The following is an 18,479-nucleotide window of genomic DNA, read 5'->3' as shown; positions in this document are numbered from 1 at the left end:
TCTTTTGAAACTGGAACATATCACATTTGTAAAGTCTTATGGGTTTTTTCATGCCTGAAATCCAAAAAGGAAATCAGGTGACGTTTTTATCTTCAGTAGAAAAGAAAGTGTAAAAAATATATTTATATGTATGTGAGTGCCTTTGTCATGTTGAAAAAAATAATGAAGCAGCATGCATGGCTCAGTACATGCATGGCTAATTTATTTGATGTCTGTCAGTCAATGTCTTTGCTGTTCATCAATGTTTTTCTTTTCATGTGCATCTGTAAGCTACGCAGGTCAATTAATTATTCAGATTAATGTAAGCTGATTAGAGCCATCTAAGAGGAAGAGAGAGAGTCTGAGGGATTTAAAAGATGGATGGGTAACATGCAAAAATCATGTCATCCTTTACCTCTTCTTGTGGTTTGATGCGGAAAAGATATGAAATTCACTGAAATTATTAAATGAACGTAGTTTAAAACTTAGAAGTCTGCCGTTTATCATCAGAGTAGCCAGGGGTTCTTCCTTGTGTTCACAGAAATCTGTGATTTTAGAGGTAGCCAGGCCATTCTTGAGATGATTAGCTCATTTCCACACAGTGGGTTATATGTATATACCGTATTTGACGGACTACAAGCCGCGACTTTAAAAAAAAAAAATCGCATTGCGGCTAATAAAAAGATGCGGCTAAAACGTTACCTAAACTTGAATAGCATTCACCTAATGGAAGTCGCCGCGGATTTTCATTTCGCTCGATTAGCGATTACCGGTACTTTATTAGCTCTCTACTCAAGACTCGGCGCTTTTCTCTTTCTTTCGCGAATCTTCGTTTGTCAACAAGTCGTCGTGACAAGATAGCGTACAGAGAAACACCGGATGTATCAGGATCTCGCGCGCGCGAGATTTTGTTTTTTTGTGTCTCGCGATAGTTGGAGGAGCGAGAGCCGCCATGTTGTGTTTTCGTCTGCTCGAAATGTGCGCAAAAGGTGTAAATCATCCCAAAAAAGCTTATTCTGGGCGGGACAACATCAACATGTGTGTGTTAGTTACAAATTGTGTGTGTGATATTTTTCTTCAAACTCTTTCACTTTTCTTCTTTGTTTCACTTGTTTATTCTCGGAGCCGATTTCGCCAAATACCGTACTTTCGTTTGCCTGGTTGTTTTGATTGATTGACATGATCTGATTATATTTTTTTCAACGGCGGCTAATATAGTGACGCGGCCTATACGCGGCTTGTCCCATTTTTTTTGTTAAAAGTCGGGGGTGCGGCTTATAAAACGGTGCGTCTTGTAATACGTCAAATACGGTATCCCAAAACTTGCTTCACAGCCTTATTTTCTTTGTTTCCCTTTTAAGAATCCCTTCTATGATAGTAAAGAGATGTATGCCAGTGTAATTAATTACCCTAATAGACGAATTCCAGAAATAACTCTGTTGTGTTTGTATGAAAGAGTGACCTTTTCGTGCAAAACCTCGTACAAACATTGGACGGGCCAATCACTAGCGAGGGAACGCATGTGTTTCCAACGCTCCCCTCGCTAGTGATTGGCCCCTCCAATGTTTTTACGAGGTTTTGCAAGAAAAGGTCCCTCTCCCACAACCAATTCAAACCCGACGGAGTTATTTTCAGAATTCGTCTGTTGTCAAGAACGTTTACAGCGGACAAGTTGTTCTCATACCTTTTGCACATGTATGTTAGAAATGCTGTGGAAGTTTTATTTGCTGAAAATGTTTAGTCTTGTCCTGATAACGTTGAGTGCTTTGTTTTGTGCCAGATTTGATGTTTCAGAGGACAGCAGTGATATGTTCGGGCAGAATTTGTGTGTGGTCAATTACAGCGATGTTATCAGTTATTTGTGCTGCTGTGTCAGATGTTGTTGGTACCACTTTTGTTGTTTTTTGTTTTTTGTTGCTAATGTCCTACTGTACATGTACTACGTAAAGCATGTTTTGTATGATTTGAATGTATGTGTGTGAGAGAAAATAGAAAGAGACGAGAGACAGACATTCACAATATTTGTCTTGTTAAGCTTGTTTTTTGCCATCCATTTTTTGGGTCGTATTGCCAACATTGAAAGATGTGATAAAAAAATAGTGCTGTTTTGACCTTACTAAGTAAATGCAGTTGAACTTTGAATCCAAGATATTACATCAAAAGATATGAAAAGGTGCCATTACATAATTTCTAGAGGACAGTCATAGTCAGTATATACAAACTTGCTACAAAGGTTGCCAGAGTTTACTCCAGATGAAACCTCGTTGACACAAATTTGTGACAAAGGGAGACAACTGAAATTACTTTTTGTGTATGTATGGAGACCTCAGGTTTCAACAGTCATCTTGTCTGTACTATCTTTGATGCCTGATATCTAGACAATGGGGATGCATTGTACATATAACTTAATATAATATAGTGTTATATAAGTTAAATGTGCATTGTTGAAGATGAAACAAAAACGCACCACCATGAAAATATGGAAAAAATAGAACAGAATTCGAGTCCGAAAAGGATTTTGGATTTCAATTCTGTTCGTGATACTGATAGTAAAGAAAGCAGCAAAAGAAGGGAAACATTTTTTATGGCATTTGTCACGTTGGTTTTTCTTCTTGCAAATGTCTACAGCACTAATGTGTTAGTAGGATGTTTTTTAAATTCTTAAATTATTTTCTGAAATGCTTGTGAATATCTTGTTTTAACTGTCTCTAACCAGTAGCCATTTTCTTCACTGCTTCTTTATTTTAGTGTGTCTGCTTTTGTAATGTTGTTTCATGCATCATAAATGAGATCTCTTCATGCTAACCATACATCATTTACAACCACATAATTATAATAAACATTTTAACTGTTTCTGTGCCATTTTTGTGTTGTTTCAAGCAAATTTCTTCAATGCTGAAGATGTAGTCAACAATCATTAGACATCAGCTTCATTAATTAATGGAGTGATATGTTAATTTCATTGACATGCCTGATTTTTGCAATGTTTGTTTTGAGTGATGAGGGCTATACATGTACTCAGTTTATGACAAGCAATTTTGGAAGGGAGACAACTGTTTGTTGATTTGAAATGTTGTCGGCAATCAGTGTTACAAAAAGTGCAATGGAATGTAAAATGCTAGTCATGTCTTCTGGATTAAAAAAACAAAATTTGTGATGCCGTTTGGGTGTGATGTGTTTGATGTTCATATGGTGTATTGCTTGATGATCAGATGGTGCATTGTTTTGCTGAATGTCTGGCACCATTGAACCAGTTTGGCTTGCAGTAAATGTAATGTTCTACTGTGCTGTTTATATGTGACTTATTTCCATCAGTCATCATGTGGAGTTTCTTATTCTATAGAAGGTAAATGGATATGAGTGTCATGGTCAGACTACTACAAATAATCACTTGGAAGACTTTGAGTAATGTAATTATAGGTTGGCCAACAATAGTGGTATGAAACAGCACCTCAAAATGAGAAGTTGTACCTGTAATGGTTGCTCAGGTGTACAATTGATGGCCTGGTTAGGGGGAGACACAAAAAAAGCTTTCCAGGACTTAAAATATAGACACCTGGCAGCTGGCTGTCTAAAGATTTAATTCCTGCTTTTGTGAAATAACTTCCACATGAAAACTGACAAAGTCAGGAACAAAGAGTCTATAATGTTCGAGAATGACGTTTCAGTACCCTCACAAGTTTGAAACGAATTTGGCTCTCTAACATTTCATTTCTTTGTTTCAACATTGCTCTCTAATATTCATTTTTGAAGGTCTTTGTACCATGCAATTCAGTTTTGCATCGCCTGCTCGTGTAATAACCAAGACATTTCTAACCATTTCAATGCATGTGTACCCCCGCCCCCTTCAACAGTCTTGATCTCTTTCAAAATGATTTGACTGGAATAATTTTTAATGTAAATGAATTTTTGATAGGGATGATTCCAAGAGTGACAATTAATTCACTGTCATTCAACTCTGTTTTTCTACAATTATCTATCAGTGGAAAAAACGGTTGAAAACGACGTTAAACACCAAATAAAGAAAGAAAGAAAGAAAGATCAGCGGGAAAAATAAAATCAACAGTTGATCATACTACATAATATACATGCAGCAAAATGTGACCCACATGTAATTCTACCATAGAATAATGCAGATTTTTTTAAAAATGGAACTATAATTAGTTCCACTAATATGTTCTCTTTGAAAATTGCAGGGATATTCATAAGTATACAATTATTCTAATACTGAAGAGACTCTTGGTGAAATATGGCATGTGCATGTGACTTTTCTGTTCCCAAATTCATCATCAAGCGCAGAGAAATAAAACTACAGAGGTTTTTACTTGAACATGTACATGTACATTCATTTGTACTTTTTCTGCTTTGAAATGAATAAATGAATTGTGTGTGTTTTGACAGTGGTTTGTGATGTTTACAGACTGCAAAATAGTTTGTGTAATTGGCTCGCCATACTTCAGATTTGTGTTTTGGTTTACACCACAATGAACTATGTTTGCTGGTCATGTTATATCACGAGACATGAGTAGAAAAACCAAACCAAAACAATCCAGACTTGGCTACTTGTATTATGAAATAAAGATTGTTTAACTTTATGCTGTGTTTTTGTTGAACTGAAAGCCGATCATCAATGAGCAAATGCATGAAAAGTTGTGCATGCAAGTTACGTATGTTATTTGCTGCATGTTATTATTGCACAGCAGTAGTCTTAGCACTTCCATGGGTGTAGAAATGCACCCAAAGCACACCATTCATGATCTCAGAATACACGTAAAAAATTTAATACATGACAACTGTCTTTAATATGGCCTTCAAACATCTATAGCACATAGTCAAAGCCCACAACAACAGCACCCCACACCACGGTGCATGTGTACAATATTATATGCAAGACATATTGAATGGATCATAATTATACTACATAATGTAGTGTAAATGTAATTAATATACAGGCATGCCTTCACCTAAAACAAAAACAAGAAAACTCAATAACTGCCAACACTTTCGTGGGCTTTGGAAGAGTTGCACCCCTTAAATATAAGCCAGTTTTTTTTTTACAACGAGGCATTGATTCAAGGGGCAGAACTCGCCCACAACCATTAAAAACCTTGAGTTATTTCGGAAAATGTCAACTACTTGTAGTTTCTGCAGTACATGTACTATGTCTTGCTCATATGAAATCTCAGCCAGAATCAAAACTTTGTAGCGTGCTTTCAAACAAAAAATAGAAAATCTCATTTAAAATTGCCTGAACTACCTGCCTGCAATGTCAGCAAAATATGTTGACTTATTTAAAAAGGGGGTTGGTGATTCAAGTTAATATAAAATAAATCTTATTACCGAGTATACATTACTCATTGATAGGATGAAAGTCAATTTATCAAAACAGACAGAAAAGAATTCACAGCAAAGCCATCCAAGTGAACTATGTTGAGAGAATGTTAATATTCCATCAAAACATCAATGAAATGTAATCAATCTTGATAACAAACACGTGTAGAATATAATCAGATTACAATATTGATAAAACTACAGTTACACAAAAAGTAAATCATGTACAGGAGGTACGTTGCTATGTACTCTGTCAACTCTCAATCACCTCACAATACTAGTGTCGAAGCAAAGAGTCGCATCACTTGTGAAGGCTGATCAAATCCTTGAAGCTACTGCATGCTGCTATCTCAAAACACAGCACTGAAATGGTCACAGACTCACACTCGGTACTTATTTCGGAGTCAAGCTGAACACACAAAACCTTGGTCACAACAAAATGTCAACACTCACTCCAAGAGGCATCGCTGCACTTTTAAGTGACGTTGTATGTTGTGGTTGTTGTACATTATTTGTATTTTGGACCAAAATATGATACTTTACACAGATAGAACCAGTCATTATTCTCAGAGATTGCGCTATCAATCTTACGGAACAATGACTTATCGATCTGTGTCAAATGTCAAGTTTCAACAATACTAATAACATATATATGATTGTATCAATCCATTTTAGTTAGAATTCCTTGTATTTTTTATGACTGAACGCACACACACATGCACTCTTTTGCAGTCTAAACCAGCCACCGAAATAATTATGAGTTTTAGTTGGCCTCTGACGACACATGGCTCAAAGACGGAAAATACAGTGTTCAATAAATACATTACTTCTTGGGCTTCCCCTTCTGTCCTTTCTTAGTCCTCATTTCTGCACCAGATTTCAAAATGCAGAATAAGTTCTGTTGAAAAAGTAGTGGACTTTCTCCCGAGTCTGAAACCACGAGGCAATCTGCCAGCAGGGTAGGGTGAGGTAAATTTCAAATAAAACTTAGATATTATGTGTCTGCATCACAACTTGTTTTTGTGAAACTATTATCATGCACATTTCTGCACATGCAACAATAAACGGTCTGTCCGAATGAAAGTTGCCTGTGAATATATCATCATGTGCATTTCTACACAAACGGTCTCACTAAACAAAACGTTGCCGAACAGGCAATCTTGAACAGAATGTTTCTGAGAAAGCTTTCTTTATGTGGCTTCCAACAAAGCCAAATGGGTAATCAGAAGAAAGTTCACACCCCCTCAGAACTCAACATTTCTGCATGTCTAAAGAAGGTGGTTAAGCAATCAAGATGGTTCAAAGTAAGGAACAAAAGGTTGGCCCACAAAATAACTGCTAAAAGCAAACTCTCGTCCTCATTGTTCTCAATATTGCTCGTCTGAACAAAGGATTGTGTGTACATCTTTTCCCCGAACATACACTAAACATAAACAATAAATGAAGGCACTTCTGCTGCTTGTGTATAGTCTTTCTTAATGTCCAGCAGAACTTGTCAGGAATTGGTAGGATAAACAGCACGCCAATGTACACCATGCTGTACTGATTCTCTTTCAAACCAATCAATCAAATTAACGCAACTGTCTTTAACATGAGAAGTTATAGTCACAGGTGGTACATAAAATGACCAACACAACCCTACAATATTGCATATATATACATTTAAATACATGTACTCGCTTGCCACTTGTGATTAACTGGCTGTAATGTTTTGGGATAGAGGGAACACTTCTCAACTGAACAGAACCCCAAGATAAAATACCTAAAGGCAATGAATCATAATCAGAGTGTAGTTTGTCTTCTTCCTCCTCTTCTGCATGTTGGTGCCAGCCAGACGCAATACACACAATTTAATCAAAAGGAAAGCAATGTTTGGGCCTAACAATTATCTTCTCTCACTAACAAATTTGAGGAAAAAATTCCTAGAGCTAGTTTTACACATTTTCAGATAATATTGGTTCAAATTTGTGTGTAAAAGATAAGAGCTTGAAGAAATGTAGAGCCACAAGAATGAAGATTCCAAATTAAATCCAGATTACAAATTACAATTTTGAATTTTAACAGTATACATGATCAAATCCTACTTGAAAAATATGTAAGTCAGAATTCTGACCTTCATGAGCACTACGAGGTATGATCCAAACAAAATGATCAAATGTGATTTTCGCAGAGACCGTTTGGCGTATCTGGCCCAAATTACAGCAGTCATTAGAACTACTCTCCTCCGACATCGATGCAGAGTCACAAGTGTCTAAGCCAATCAAAAGAGGCCTTAAGGTGGCCTTATTTGGGGTTGCTTTTCAGCGGCTCTGATTTGACGGCTTTTTTGTGAAACTTGTTGGCAAAAAGTCTGATGTTCAAAGAGGGTATTATATTCAGCAATCTCAAGGGGTGTAATCAGGTCTGAAGAATGTGTGAGGCAAAAATGGGATCATTTGGTCTTTTAGGAATGGAGTTACAGCCCTTCTTTTGTGGAGACTGACCTTTTTCATGACTCGAGGAGAAGGGCAGTCTGGGTTTCGCAGTTTGGTCGCTGGCTGCCAAACTCGTGAATAAGTTTGGGTAAAACGGTTTCTGCATAGTATGTGACAATGACAGTGCTGTCGACAGCAACGGGACCTGTTTCTGCTTTAAAAACCTCGCTTACAAATTTGATGCATCTCAGTCGTCATTTTGGTCTAGACACGCTTTGTTTCTGTGTTTTCTGGCACTAAAGTTGAAGGAAACCAAAGTCTCATAATCAGTGATTACAGTAATAACAAATTTGGGTCTACTGGATTCACAACGGTTGAGCAGATCGCGTGCGAGAGGACCCTGATGCTCCTTCCGTTTCCCTGTCAGCTAATGAGGCACCCATTTTGTGGCCAGCTTTTGAAGCGGAAGATCATTGAGTAGAACTCTCTGGATTGTTCCATATAAAAGTTGAAGTTTTGCTCTTTATACCCGCATGTACACTTTTTAATCTTAGTTCTTAAATTTTGACACAGCAGCTACATTAATCTCGTTTAAAGCGCTCTTCGGATGTTGCTTTGGCTTGTCAGAGTTATTCCCCTTTTCCCCAGTTTCAATTTCCCTTTTCTTTTGTCAGATTGTCGAATATGGAACAGCTTTGATTAATGTAACATTCTTCAGCTTTGTAGACATTTTCGTTGTACCATTACCCAGCTACACTCTTCAAAGAAGTGAAGATTGTCATGGTGCTTGACAAAAGACCCCGTTTTGAAGCACAACCCAAAAGTGACGTACTTTAAAACCTCGTCATTTATGACGTAGTAACCAAATGACGTTATCTTTTGGAGGTATACCAGTTAAATGTTTGGCCTTTCAAATGATACATTTTTTTATGATCAGTGGCCTGAGACTTGAATAATCGGGGTTTGATCATTTTGTTTGGATCATATACCTCGTATTTAGAAAGATAAGATGCTGACTTCCCCCTGAATATTTATTCCCCCCCCCCCCCCCCCCCCCCCCGAATGCCATTCATGCCTTCTGTTCTGTACTTGATCGTAAGAAATGATTCCTCAAACTCAAAGTTCACCTAAAAAGTATCAAAATGTTGGTTACTCAGTTATTGAAAGCATGGAAGCAGCACAGATCTGAAGCTCTGAGTGCATAATAACAAACACTGATTGAATGGAATCCCTTCAACTTGGGCAGTCAGCTCAGGAAAAACATCACATTCCATGTAGTTTTAGAATTATAATACATGTATTTTACACTTTCTGATGCTATACTTTCTTAGATATTTTAAACTAATATTTTTATTCTTTATTTTTTTTTTTTTGTAATAAAAGAATCTTCCACTGGATTCTTTGTACATTTACAGAATAAACTTACATTTTCTGTCATCTGCAATTTGTCCTGTAATGTTTTCCTTGCACTTACTTTACTTCGAGGGTTTTTTCAGGTACAAGATCATTCAGCATAAACATACCTGTGATTGAAATGTGAGCAAAGCAAGTGGTAGCAAGGATTCACATGTTGGATATATATTAATACATGTATATGATAATGAATATGATTCAGAATACAGTTGAAAAAACTCTTCATTCTTTGCAGAAGATGTTTCAGACTAAAGCATAATTAAAACATCTCCTCTTGACCAATATTCTTTCTTTACTGAGCTTCAAGGCATTTACATCACTCACACACACACACACACACACACACACACACACACACACACACACACAAAGTAAAAACAACAAAAGCAGGACAAGAGTCTGCACACACGCACAAAATAAGCAAGAAAAACATCCACCAGCAGCTTACAATATTTCTCAAGTACACAATACATGTGATGTGCCAAACAAATCTGTGGCCATCAAAACTCGAAAAGGAGGTGTACTTTGAAGAAACAAAAAGATAACAAAAACCTGTCTTAGATCAAACAATGCAATGTACTGCAGTACAGACTGTATGGTTTCTTAGACAGGGCAGGTATCCGGAAATAGTGGAAATTGTGAGTGTCTCTAGTCAGGAGACAGCACTTTCCACTTGACGTCAAGCTTGTCACAAAACATCCACATAATAAAAGTGCGATACATAGTTTACAGACAAGAAAACTCAGGTTAGCTGAGCTGAGCTGAACTGAACTGAGTTGAGAGAAGTCTATTATCCCACAAATACATTACCTTTCCATTCATGACATAAACAGGTTTAGGTTTTTAGGCACAACCAGAAACCGTTCATGATCGGCATCAGTCTGTCAAGTGTATCATTACAGCATGAAAAACCATACAGATTGATGTAGTAGTAAAGTGACAACCCCCCTTCCCAACCCAGTTTTTCTTTTACTTGATCATGGCTTGTATGACAGGGCTGTTTCAGCCTAATTTCTCAAATCCATCCAGACGCATAGATCTGTTTCTAGCATTGGTACCATTTACACACTTCTCAAGATTCAAAGTCTCAGCTGTTGGCATTAAGATTGAACTCAAAATATGATTTTGATTTTGCCGCAAAGCTAATAGCAAAATCACAGAAAATATATTTTCTTCTTAATACCAGCAAGTGAGATTTTAAATCTTCAGAAATGTCTAAACAGAACCACAATCTATGCCAGCAGCCAGACCGATGCCTGAGATTAAAGATGACTGTCCTTCCCAGAATGCCGATGTGTGCAAAAATTACCGAACCGCATGACACAGAGGGATCCAATCCCACATAAATAAAATGCATGTCCAGAAAAAGTACATTACCTATGTAGTCCCAGTGGATGTAGAGAAGAAGACAGAAGAGTCTACCAGAAGGTCCACAGTGAAAAAGAGATACCAGAAGAAGACTCCAAGTGCAACAGTTAGACTGGAGGCACAGGAGTTCAGACAGTAAGTGTGGATGTTTATGCCCTCTAGCTGTTGCTGAGGGAAGATGAGAAGGTGCTGATGTCCAACCACAGGCGGAAGGTATCGTTAACAGGACCACCACTATAGTAGTCTTACTATGATAGTGGTGGTCCAGTGAACGATACCTTCCGCTGCTGTCAAAATGGTGCCACATGACAGTCGTATCTGACCATTCGCCATCAACTTTACTACTAACAAAGCTGTCGAAGGTCCACCAAAAATCATGAGTCAACAAAACCATCCAAAATCTGACCAATCTTCCTCCAAACTTTGTTGCAAGCAAAGCTAACAAAAGACTGGTACAGACCTCAGGCAGTTGTGCAGTCTCAGTCCTTCCCATCTCCCCCACAGCTAAGACGTCATGCCAACCCAGGCCTACCCTGTCTAAAAATTCTGAGGGTTTGGATTTAGATCTACGACAATCCGAATGAAGATGGTGTCGTCCCTCAAGTAGCCATTGGAAGGGTTATCCACAACAGCATGAGAGACAAAAAGTGGACAGCCGCTGGCAACATTCATCTCTGACGTCGGTCGTTGGAAACTGGATGAGTTGGGATCTGGCTGGAAGTGATCCGTCAGATGGCGCTTCTCTGCTGATTGGTCCAGCAAGGTCAGGGTCACTTTCTGTCTGAATGGCCAGTTTAAAAGGGCATCATATTCCCCTGTGGATAGAAACACATGATATATTAAAACAGCAGTTAGCCTAACATGTAGCAACTGCTGTTTTAATTGATGTCAGCACAAATGTCAAGCGGTCATAGAAAAAAGTGGGTTAAATGCGGGGTCACTATCGACACGAAGAGAAATCCATCTTTTCTCTCTAGGCCTGAGTCAAACTTAACTGAATAGTCGCAATTTGATAAAAATTACGCTATACTACCCTATGGTAGCACTGACATCAAACAACAACAGTTTACTTCAAATGAAGAATATGCTTTCAGCCCTCAAAGTCTAACAAATGGTGTACAGTACTTTCCGGGTCATAAGGCGCGACTTTTTTCCTCGAGTTTGACCCCTGCGTCTTGTATAACGAAGCGCCTAATCCGTGTATGAAATACGAAAACAAGAAGGGCAAAGCCCATACGACTCACATGCTTGACCTTGACCTTTACATGACCTTGACCTTCAGCTAAACCTAGCAATGACATCATACACTAAGAACTGCTTTACACATTTTTCCTACCAAAATACATGTGACCTTGACCCAAGGTCAAGGTCATCCAAGGTCATGCAACACAAAGCTGTTAATTCAAGACATAGGAAGTACAATGGTGCTTATTGGCTCTTTCTACCATGAGATATGGTCACTTTTAGTGGTTCACTGCCTTATTTTGGTCACATTTCATAAGGGTCAAAGTGACCTTGACCTTGATCATATGTGACCAAATGTGTCTCATGATGAAAGCATAACATGTGCCCCACATACTTTTTAAGTTTGAAACAGTTATCTTCCATAGTTCAGGGTCAAGGTCACTTCAAAATATGTATACAATCCAACTTTGAAGAGCTCCTGTGACCTTGACCTTGACGCAAGGTAAACCAAACTGGTATCAAAAGATGGGGCTTACTTTGCCCTATATATCATATATAGGTGAGGTATTGAATCTCAAAACCTTCAGAGAAAATGGGAAAAATGTGAAAAATAGCTGTTTTTTAGACAACATTTATGGCCCCTGCGACCTTGACCTTGAAGCAAGGTCAAGATGCTATGTATGTTTTTTGGGGCCTTGTCATCATACACTATCTTGCCAAATTTGGTACTGATAGACTGAATAGTGTCCAAGAAATATCCAACGTTAAAGTGGGGGGACGGACGCTGACCCTGGTGCAGGAAGTGTTTCCTCTCTCAGACATCAAAGAGACCGCCCCATAGATTAAACTGGTCACTGAGTACAAGGCAACCCAGCTATCACAGTGGACCTGCCTTTGATCTCGCCGCACACACAGAAACATCACTCTCTCAGACATCAAAGAGACCGCCCCATACGTTAAACTCGGTCACTGAGTACAAGGCAACCCAGCTATCACAATGGACCTGCCTTTGATCTCTCCGCACACACAGAGCACACATATTTCCACTCTGTATTCTTCCTTTAATGTGCGGCTTATTTTCATTCTTCGACCGTTTGTTACCGCGCCCTATCGGCCCCCTGCGCCCAATGGGTGACTGGATTACAATTTTTTTTTTAAAAAGAAGGGGGTGCGTCTTGTATAACGAAGCGCCTTGTCACCCGGAAAGTACGGTACTCGCCTTTGGCTAGTGATTCTGAAAATGTACAAGCCAGAGAGCAAACTTTACTAGCCAAACCAACAATTTGTTTCAACAACTTTACTCGCATTTGGGGAGTAGATGAACATTTCTACTCGCCAGTTACATGCTTCTACTCACTTTAATGAGTGAAATACTCGCTATTTTCAGTCCTGGCTTTTCTGAAATCTTCAAGGATATTTTTGCAAACTCAAAAAATTACCCACCTCGCATGATCACAAAGAATAGCGACATGTGTGTTGTTTTCCCCATGCCGTCGCCGTTGAGGTACACCCTTGCACACATCTTGTAGCCAAAGCGGCCAGTATAGAACGGCTGACTGTAAAGCGACAGTGTTCGCCCGTTCACAGCATCCCTCTTCCGACGCTCGTAGTCGCGGATTTTCCAGACCAGAGTTCCATCGTAAGAAGCTGTCTCCAGCAGCTGGAAGCGCAGGTCCATCTCTGCCATGCGAACATCGTGTACGCCCAGTTGTCTGTCATGTGCTGTTAACTGTGTGGATAGGGTTTCTGAAAAACAAGACGATTACTATATTTTATGAAGTGTACTTGACATAGGAAAGTTTCACACTTGCACAAAAAGCGAATAATTGTTTCCTGGTTTATCTTCTTATTTATCCCTACAGTAATCAATATCAGTAAAGTAATCAGTATGTGGAGACACACTGCTATGCAAAACATGTACCATGCCCATCTGCTTCCGTACACGCACACTCGCACACACACACCTACACATGCACACACACATACGCAGGTTCTGAAGCTTACTTTCAGCAGAATAGAGCAACTGAAAAAGCAATGTTAAACTTACACATCACAGGAATGAGGTGACTTCTTTTCCTGCAAAACTTTCAGGAGAATCGTTGAAAGGAAATTGCTGTATATATGGAGTAAACAGGGAGTGACTGCAAGCGAGATAATAAACTAAGAGTAAAACCTAATATATTTCGTTGCGAGTCCAGTATATTAGGTTTTACTCTTTGCTGTATATATGTTAAAAGATGCCTGAATAGTGTCAGCATAATTTATGGGACATGCCTCTGTCAAGGGCTGCTGCAGTATAAAGCACAAATGCTGCTGTGGTGCCAGTTCCGGATGCCAAACATTTTTCCAAGCTGACAATACATGTATAGAATTGACAAATGTGGTAAAGCATTCATCATGATCATCATGCAGACCTGGGAACCAAACAAACAAACAAACTTGGTGTATTTTCAGAAAAATGAACGTACTCCACACAGCATTTGAACATCCATGATTCAAACATGCTTCACACGCGTCCGCCACATTGTTAATTAAGTTTACCTATACAGTCGAGATCGCTTTACACAAAATGAAAGGGACCAATATTTTTTTTCGAGTAAACGTTTTCTTGCGATAACGAAAATGATTAAACTGATCACTTTTTTTTTTAAAAGCAAGATAAAGAAGATAAAACAGTGCCATACCTTAAAAAAAAAAAGCATCCGTAGTGCGCGGCGGACGAAGTACACGGTTCAGTCAGAGTCGGCAGTTTTGTTGTCTGCTACAGTTCATTATTTTGTTGTACACTTTAATTCCCCACAAAAAAGATTAAAATCCATTGCAGTGTTTAAAATCCATTGCAGTGTTTAAAATCCATTGCAGTGTTTATGAATTCACACAGGACGAAAGAAATCCGTCAACTTCAACTGTTTGACAGGCTCACTGCACTTTCCGACGAACCGTTCAATTCTTGTGTACATTTAAAACAAATCCTTTTTTCAATTTTTACTGACAAAAACTGTAATCATGTGTCAAAATACTGGATCGGCTTCAAGATGGGCTTGTGAATAAAAGTAGTCTAGGAATTTTTCTCGTAGTATTTTTCCCACTGACGGAACTGATCGTATTCTCGACAATCATGCGTACAGAATACGGCGCAATCGTATGGGTTCCCAGGTCTGATCATTATGCTTTTTGCAAATTTTCCAATGCAGGCTCAGTCTCCTGTTTTTTTGGGGGGACGATTGCAGGAAAAAGGGTCTCAAACCCCTTCAAAATATGCAGATTGCAATGAAGACAACTCCAGTCCCATACAAAGCATTGATTGTGATCATCATGCTTTTAGGAGTTTTTCCTACGCATGCTCAGAGCCTACCTTATTTTTAATGACAGCAAGGAACAGGGTCTCTAGCCCTTCCAAAATATGCAGATTATCCAGAAGACAACTTAAGTGCCATGCAAAACATTGATTGTGATCATCATGCTTTTTAAGTGTTTCCAACGCATGCTAAGCTCCTAGATTATCCAGAAGAAAATTTCAGTTTCACACAAAAGACCACCCACCCGCCATGTTATCCACAGTGCCGTATCTTGCAACTCTGCTGCTTCCTCCGACAGTGGAGCTACCACTGCCGCTTTGGGTCGGCTGCTGCTGTTCCCTCTCTCGTTGCTGTTCCAACTGTGCGATGCGTTGTTGCAGGGCTACCACGGTCTGGTCTACTGTGTCTACACGGGCACGATCCACCAGGTCTGGCACTTTTCGCTCCACAATGATCACTTTTTCCATCATGGACACCAATTTCAGCTAGAAAGGAAGAAACAATGTGTGGGTGCCCTGACAAATTAATCCAAAACAAGCAAACTCTGATCAATCACTACTGTCCAATCAGCAATCAGTGAACAGAATGGATAGTGGCTGACATCAAATGACTCACTACAACCCACTCTAAGAATCTCAGTCAAAAACTTTGTAGATTCCTAAACTTCAAAAACTGAATAGTTATACTATCTGATAACCAAAGGGAAGTAAGCGCTCTAAATGCATACGACGTGTGTAATAGAGTAAGTGAGAGTTATTTGGAACCAGTCTCCTAACACCTGAGAGAATAACAAGCATTGAAATGAACAAGCGACTTTCATCCTCAAGGAGTCTGAAAGATTTTTTTTGAAAAGTGTTCTGTTTGGAAATTCTAGCTGAAGTACATGTAATAGTGACAAAATTATAAAACCATTCTTCTTCTTCTTCTTGTCGTTCGCCTAGGTTACACTTGAAGTCCAGCTCTGGTTATGAAGCTGGTGGTCTTATGTAGAGCCTCCACAGGTCCATGCAGCTTCTCATGGAGGGTCGCCGGCCTGGTCCAGATCTCTCTCCTCAGGGGCTGGAGATTCCTGGAGTCCTGCAGGATGTGGGCTGCATCTGGCTCTGCGTCTCCACAGGGACACATGGGGGAGGGCACGGCTCGCAGTTTTTATTGCAGGTGTTTTTGCAGTCTGTTGTGCCCTGTTCTCAGGCGGAAAATGACTACCTGTTCAGGCCTTGACAGTTGCTGGTAGCTGTCAGAGACTTTATGATGGTTTTCATCTCTGTGGAGCTCACTGGGATTTCTTCTTGTTCGTCTTCCGCACCCAGTTCGGCCATTTTATCCACTTGTTTGTTCCCCTCTATCCCGCAGTGTGAGGGGACCCACTGCACAGTCTTCAGACACTTGCATGGGTGTTACTGGGAAAAATAAAAAAACCTGAAAGGCAGGGGTCCAAAATGCTCAAGTTTGAAAGAAAGTTTCTGGACACCGACGAAACCAAATCATAATAAGCAAGATGGCGGCAAATCCAAGGGAGCGAACCGAGAAAGCACGCGAACCGGTGTCAAAAGTCGGATCGGAACCGCTGCTCGTTATTTCAACTTAGCGAAACGAAGCTTTTTTTTTCTTTTTTTTTAAACCCGGAAAACCGGAATTTCCGGCTTCAGATTTTTTCAAAAACCGGAAATCCGGCAAAAGCCGGAAGAGTAACACCCATGCACTTGATGTTATGAAGTGTCGTTGTAAGCTGAGGAAGTTTGTTGTTGTTGACAGCTTGCAGCACAAACAAGGCATCAGTCAGGAAGACAACTTGGGTGTTGGGATTGACCTTGCTCCTGGTGGTATTGGCTACGTGGATAAGCACTTCTACCTCTGCTCTGTAGTTGGTGCAGTGGAGGCCAGTTGGTATAGCCTCTGATTGCCACTCTCCACTGGGGTGTTGGATGTAGACACCAGCTCCTCCTCTCTTGACGGTGTCTGTGGCGGACCCAGTAAAGACCCGCATCCATGCTTCTTGGGGGTATCTTTCGCTGAGCATGGCAAGTGTCAGGGCTTTCTTCTGCACATCGCTCTGTTCATCTTTTGTTGTGAGATGAGGAACTGTGGTCTGAATGGACACGTTTTCAAGGTCGTTTTTCCAGGGTGGTTCTTCAAGGGAGAAGTGTGATGGGTGAACCAGTTCAGGCATCTTTGCTTGGTGTTCTCTCTTCAGGGCCCGTGTCTCAGTCGCAAAGCTTGATCTCTTTAGCCTGCCAGAAGAGAGCTGCTTCATCCTTGCATTCATTTGGTGGTCTGGAATGCACTGGTACTTGATGTCTTGTACCATCGCTTTGCATTCTCTTCTCTTGCTGAGTGGAGGTATGCCGGTCACCTGTTGCATCTTGTCTATTGGGGTTGTCTTTATAGCGCCTGTGATGATTCTCAGCGCTTGATTTTGGACTTTCTCTAGGGCTTGAAGGTGCGTCTTGGCTGATAAAACCATTCAGTGAGTAGATATAACTATTTCAAGATATCTGAAAGACCCTGAGAATTAGTCTCATAAAGAACCGTCAACCCATAAAAAGAGACATAGTCTGCCAAGGTTTTGCCATGAAACTTACCCTGAAATCTCTTATTTGTGTTTCCATTTGATGAACTGCTCCTTGGACGTCAGCATTCCGAGGTGGTAAAGACTGCAAGCTTTGTTGCGTTAGGTCTCTCTCTTGAGAAATGTTCTGCCAAGAAATTAATATAAATATATCATCTGTGAAGGTCTGAGGTCAAATACAATAACACAACACAACAAAACTACATACGAAGCATGTGCTTCTTTGAGAAAAAGAATGATTCAGGATGTCTCCTGAGAGTTTTCATTAACTATTTATTTGTTCTTTTGGCATGCATTTGTGTCTGATGTTTGCTTCGAGGTACGCTGAGCAGTGAAAGTATCTCTACTCACTTCACTCAGCAATTTTAGCATGCTTTTATTGTTGTTTAGAAATGTGATTAAATTTGAATCACACACACACACACACACACACACACACACACACACACAAACACACACACACACAAAGACAGAGTTGGTCTCACCTTTAGTCTTCTTATGAACATTGCTGGCCTCTAAGGCCTTTATTATACATGTTCTCTTTTCTTTCTCGTGAGCAAGGCGTACAACAAAGCTGAAAGATCATCATACACAGCAAGAGTCCAAGCCTACATCAATCTGTTTTAGGGGCATACTCACCCTTATCTGTGCTTGCGTATCCATACTCTTCAGCTCTAAGTCTGTCACATGCCGAGTAATCAGCTCCAGATGTTGGGCCAGGTCTTCCTTCTCATGCTTCTCCACCAGTTCCCTCTTGGCCTGTGGAAAAACAAGTGATGCTCAAGCTGCCCAGAACACTGAACTTTCACACCCAGCTATACAGATAAACATTTAAAAAAAATGTGTTTAGACTTCTCCAATTTCATATTTAAATCTTGAAAGAGAAGCTCCAAAGCATAAGCAATTCCAGAAACTTACTCT

General features: G+C 39.7%; 1 protein-coding gene across 3 annotated transcripts in view; it reads right to left on the bottom strand.

Annotated features, from left to right (window-relative positions):
- Positions 1 to 4,757: 4,757 nt before the first annotated feature.
- LOC138953983 (TNF receptor-associated factor 3-like) overlaps positions 4,758 to 18,479 on the bottom strand; it is a 56,889-nt gene continuing 43,167 nt past the window's right edge. For all 3 annotated transcript variants that reach the window (XM_070326010.1, XM_070326011.1, XM_070326012.1), the window contains exons 8-12: positions 18,198 to 18,317; positions 17,572 to 17,685; positions 15,234 to 15,474; positions 13,134 to 13,436; positions 4,758 to 11,320 (exon numbers count right to left, since the gene is read on the bottom strand). In XM_070326010.1, the coding sequence (XP_070182111.1) occupies positions 11,043 to 11,320; positions 13,134 to 13,436; positions 15,234 to 15,474; positions 17,572 to 17,685; positions 18,198 to 18,317 (1,056 nt within the window). In that variant the 3' untranslated portion in view covers positions 4,758 to 11,042. The remainder of the gene's footprint in view (positions 11,321 to 13,133; positions 13,437 to 15,233; positions 15,475 to 17,571; positions 17,686 to 18,197; positions 18,318 to 18,479) is intronic.

The sequence above is a fragment of the Littorina saxatilis genome, linkage group LG17 (assembly GCF_037325665.1).
Source record: "Littorina saxatilis isolate snail1 linkage group LG17, US_GU_Lsax_2.0, whole genome shotgun sequence".
NCBI lineage: Eukaryota > Metazoa > Mollusca > Gastropoda > Littorinimorpha > Littorinidae > Littorina > Littorina saxatilis.
Note: the sequence above shows the minus strand (reverse complement) of the source record. Positions and strands in the feature narration are given on the sequence as shown.